Below are 5,471 nucleotides of genomic sequence, written 5' to 3'. Positions count from 1 at the left end.
AGTGCCGTAGATTCAGACATAATAGCAAGATTTGTCGAAGTGAATGGCTGCGCGCATACGCAAAACATGTCCGGGAGCTCAGAGCAAGGTGTTGGCTAGCAACGACGAAAATATTTTAGCAATCCGGTTTTATATATACCATTAAAAAAAAACCTAAAAACTACTCCAGACGTCCTGGGCATCCTACGGTTGTAATTATGAAGACGTCTGGGGATGTTTTGGGCAAAATAAGTGTTAAGGAGACATGTGGACCCATCCAAAACCATGCCAGGACAGTATAAGCATCTGGACGGGACCCCCTCACTGTCAGGGTCAAGCATTCAGGCCTGTACACCGTTGTCTGCACTCTCAAATGTGCAGTCGTCTTAATAATGAAGGGTAAGGGTTTATGCACTGCAAGTCTGCAACCGTACTATAGAGGGTTTGCGCATACATAAAGTGAGTGGCAAAGTGAGTTTAACGTTGTTTAATTCAATCAGATAGGACTTTTCTGTTTGAATGTATGGGCTGTCAAGGCCAGAAAGTAGTTTTTTTGCCACTCAGTATAGGCGTTCCCGCATAACGTCCGGGTATGATGATGATGACACACGCATACCCAGTAACATCCCTCTGGACTCTTCTTGCTGACAGTCTTATCATGTCCTGCTTTGACATTCTCAGTCGCCACTTCTGGTGGATAAAATCACTGTGCTCTTTTTTTCTTTTTGTCCTGTCACAGGGCAAATTCCATTCATATTACCATAGCTCATAATGCCCATGGGCCATGCATTTATATTGGCTTAAATTCTCTTGCCCTCTATTTATTTTATTTAACACAATGCCATATGTCCTTCTATACTGTATACAAGTAAATGTAACCGGTTTTGTTTGCTGAAAGCAAACAAAACATATTCACCGGTATATGCATGTCTTGATTTTCCTGTTTAGATTACTGCATGATTTTGAAATTAATAACTGATCTGTACGCAGACCAAAGCTTCACATTCCACATCCTTTATAGAAAACACTGACAACGGACGTCATTCTTATGTGTGGTTTATTCCCTTGCATTAAACAGATAAATTACTCACATTTAGGTAAACAATTGAGAAATACATCGTCTTGGATCTACATTAATATCATACATAGCGTTTGCCTGTGCATCCTCTCTGCTTAAACCACAGGCTGAGTAAAAGTGGTGACTATGTAATTGAATTCAGAGGCAGGTTTTTTTTTTCTCCCCCACTGGTCACTTGCACTCCCCTCAGATACTTTTCAATAAATGTACTATTGTACTGTAGGTCCTTTACACAAAGTTGCAATGTAGCAATTCAAATGGATTTTTGACTGTTTCCATCTTAAATCCTTTGTACAAAAGGAGACATGGACTTACTTGCTAACCAGGCAGATGGGGAACAAACACTGAAGGGTATTTACATTATGCGGAATGGATTCTTGGAGCTTGGAAGAAGTGTCATAAACGGTAAACAGGAAGAACCATCCCAAACATCTGATGTTGGATTGGCACTATACTGGCCAATTAGATGCTTCTGCAATTAGATTTGATATGGCTGTAATCTGCTGCCGATACTGTGACAAATACCTTTTTTTTCTCCTTGCTGTAATCCGTGGCTCAGTGGGGTGCATGCAAAGTTCATGTTCACGAGTTCTTGTTAGAATTACCCTCCAGAATATCTGATCCATCCCATCTGTCCCAGTATAAGATGATGAGTAGTTCAAGACTTGGACCCTGACTTCACTAAGGTAGCTCAAATTACAGTGAGGTGCCAGACTGTATAGGTAACACATACAAGCTGTACCCAACTGCAGCACTGTTCAATGTTCCAGTCTTTGCAGTCTTGGTGGCATAAATTGTATCTTTTTTCTTTTCCACTTGGCATGTCTAATAAGTTCCAGTAATGGTCATTTATTTAAGTGCATCCATCCAGCCTCTGGAATGAGATATATACTTTATATTCTGGTGTGTCATCCTATAGTGGTGAGTTTCATGCCCCTGTGATGACAAAGAGTTGGGTAAGCAGAGCGGCATGAGATGTGGACGGAGAATCCTGGCGTCGGGGTAGGTGGGATGGGGTTGCGGTCAGTTAGGAAGTGTGTCTAGGCCGAGGGAGGCTGCGTGCTGCTTGGCCCGCAGACGAAGATTCTCAATGCTGGTGGTCTTGCTGTTGAGGCTGCCCGGGTGGCTTCCTGGAGCGGTCTGGAGCAGAGGGCTGTTCCACACCTGCTGGGCCTGCGACAGCGACTGGTAGTAGGACTGGCACGGCATAGAGCCCAGCGGCGGCGGCATGTTGACGTTCATGCCCAGGTAGGGCATCGAGGGCGGGGCGCTCATGTCAAAGGAAGGGTAGTGGTGGACCATGTTGTTGGTGGCGGCCATGTGCTGGCGGAACTGCTCCTGCAGGCGGAAGAGGCTGAGGGGAGACGAGGCGTACGCGGTGCTCTGGGGCAGGCCGGCCGTCACACTGCTGGAGGACGGGAGGGTGGGGGAGCCCAACGGAGAGTCTGACAGGAAGGAGGAGAGGTTTGAATACACTACACGTCTCACACACACACACACACACACACACACACACACACATAATAACATTTATTTTTCTATGCTTGTTTTTGAGGGGCGCTAGTCATCTTGTCCCTAACACGAACATTAAATGCCATTAACAATAAAGAGAATTTAATGTTTGTTTTGTCACCGTTTGTTTTACATCACCATTACATCACCTAATCAACATGAGTTAACATGACTTTAATATATTAGCGCCCCTCACTTCACACGGGTGTGATTTTTAATTGAATACGTTGAATACTAGCTCTGTAAAGCTCTTTAATAAATAAATAAAAAATCACACCCGTGTGAAGAGAGGGGTGCTCTTATCATCGTACATTAGCATGATGTAACATGTCGATTTGCTCGTCCACATATGACGTAAATTCTCCATTCATTGTCAATGGCATTTAATGTTTGTGTTAGGACAAGAATCTACACTATAGCTGAATATACAAAAATATTGTACGCAGAGAAAAACAAAATGCATGTTAGATCCCTCATACCTGGTGTGGGGCTGAGGCGTTTGCAGGACGGGGAGACACTCCCTGGCTCCCCCTGTGTCCCCACTCTCATATCCGTCCTCGTCTGCCCCCGCAACTCCTCCTCTGCGTTGTCCTCCATCGCCGACTCGCTGTCCGAGGGCTCTGGGGAGGTGACGTTCACCTCCACGCTCGTCTCCCCCGGCTGGGGCCGCGCCTCCGCCGCCCCTCCTCCCAGCCTCTCAGCGTCTGACTGCGAGGAGGAGCAGGACGAGGGCGGTGGAGGAGGCGTGTGGGCCTCAGAGGTTGAGGAGGTCAGGGCGGAGGAGGAGGTTGAGGTGGTGCTTGTGGAGATGGCGGGGGAGGGGTCGGCCTTGTTGGTGTCATCCTGGGAGCCGTCGGACGCCGCCGAGGCGTCCTTCTGTTTCTGAAGCTGCTCCTTCTGCAGGCTACGCTGCTTCTTACGGAACTTTGCCCGGCGGTTTTTGAACCACACCTGGTTATACAAGGAATACAATTAGTATGAAATGCGATCTTGAGTCGTATATCCCAAGTACCTCTCAGTTAATTTTCTGATCTTATATAGATATTGGTAAAGAAACAAAAGCAGGTGCACTTAATTTGGAAACTGAGGCATTGGGTGCTCAGCTTTAAATATAACTTAACTCATAAACCAACAAAGTGGAAAAAGCGGCACTCCAAAATAAAATATACAAGCCCATGCATACATGGCTCAGATGCAATTTCTCATGTTTTATTGAGAACGCTGACACAGTGACACATTTCGGCAAACAGCCTTCTTCAGAGCAGATTAAAATGGTTTCAATATATTATATTGAATGTATTCATCATGGTTATGGGTTCTCACCTGCACACGGGCCTCAGGGAGGTTGGTGCACATAGCCAGGCGCTCGCGCATCACCACGTCAGGGTAGTGTGTTTTCTGGAAGGTTTTCTCCAGGGCCTCCAGCTGCTGGGCAGTGAAGGCCGTACGACTACGCCGCTGCTTTCTGTGCTGGGAGCCGTACCGGGCCTCCAGGATGATGTCTTGAAATGTGCAGCCGTTGAAAGAAAAGAAACATGGCCAATTTAACTTGAGGGACAAGTACAAAAAGAGCAGCAAAGACCATGCATGGTCCCATCACAAATAATGCCCACTGAAATCTATATGACCACGGCGGTTATAACCATTCCTGGATCAGGGCCCACTTGAAAACCTGTTCATCAGACCACTTAACAAAGTGTCGGGTGAGCTTAGTTAGTTCCTAATTCCTATTAATCGATATGAAAAACTCATTCTTCAGTGTTTTAAAGAAAAAATACCATCACATTTATTTATTTTGTACTTTGGTGTTTTGCCAATGATTTGGGGGCCCACTTGCATTATCCTCATGGACCACTAGTGGGCCCACAGGTTGGGAATCGCTGATTAGACAGACAATAAGTTGTTGATCATACACATCAGATCAGACGCTCTTAATCCAAAGCGATTTACAGTAAGCAAGAACAAAAATATAAGAGAAGAGAAACAACAGAAAACCAACGATATGAATTATATATACCAGAATAACCAGATAAACGAGCATTTGGTTGGTTCTTACCAGCCAATCTCTCTGCAAGGGTGAGTGCGTGCACGGAGGGCCTGTAATCAGGTGCGTGCTGAGCCTGTTGCGCCGCCTGCTGGTGCAGGTTGTACATGGCACTCAGTGAGTTCATGGCGTGGAGGGAGTACCCGTTTACTCCGTAGTGCTGCATGATGAGTTGATGACTACAGAGGCAGAGACATTCAAAAATAAATGCAAACAAAGTGAATATCAGGTGTTAGTCTATACCTTGTTCATATAGTGTTCATGGAGAGGCACATTTTCAAGCCATGAAAATAGGCCAAGATATTTTAAATGGTCAATTTGAATTAAGCAACAGGTAGGCCTATAAATTCACACACACAACTCATTCAGTAATTATGCATAAAACTCTCTTCTGGTCATTTCATCTTTATTTAAGCATGTAATAAAATGGTAATCCGATGCTCAAACAAATTATAAACTATTAGCTTTAACTTAGCCTATATATAACCGGGGATTCTATCATGAAACGCTAGTCTGAAATTATCAGGCTCTAGGGTTCAAAGGCTATATAAGGTGAATTAGTCATATGGCTCACGAGCCTTTATTTTTTATTTTTCATTTCATTATGGCCATAAAATAAGTGAACAACTTTTATATTCGGCAAAGCAACGAATAACAGGCCATGTATCCATTGAGAAAAAGCAGACGATTTGGCTGATCATTTGATCATTTTAATTTAAATTAAACTGTTTTGTAATGTATTTTAAATTCAATATGCATAGACCTGAAGTATAGGCAACTTGTTTGTCGAAAGTAACCCAATAAAAAGTATTTTTGGCATTGTGACGACTACGAGCTGTGCGACCTCTCCTTTCTATT

The 5,471-nt window shown here is 44.3% G+C and overlaps 1 protein-coding gene across 1 annotated transcript; it reads right to left on the bottom strand.

Moving 5' to 3' along the window:
* Positions 1-2,080: 2,080 nt before the first annotated feature.
* Positions 2,081-4,779, bottom strand: LOC310860245 (diencephalon/mesencephalon homeobox protein 1-A-like; the record flags this gene model as incomplete). Its single annotated transcript, XM_083767055.1, has 4 exons — positions 2,081-2,502; positions 3,049-3,520; positions 3,893-4,071; positions 4,626-4,779. The coding sequence occupies 4 exons, from the start codon at positions 4,777-4,779 to the stop codon at positions 2,081-2,083; spliced, it is 1,227 nt and encodes a 408-aa protein (XP_083623181.1).
* Positions 4,780-5,471: the final 692 nt, after the last annotated feature.

Source organism: Protomyctophum parallelum, assembly GCF_964188405.1.
Source record: "Protomyctophum parallelum genome assembly, chromosome: 6".
Classification (NCBI taxonomy): Eukaryota; Metazoa; Chordata; class Actinopteri; order Myctophiformes; family Myctophidae; genus Protomyctophum; species Protomyctophum parallelum.
This window is presented reverse-complemented; position numbering and strand designations above follow the sequence as displayed.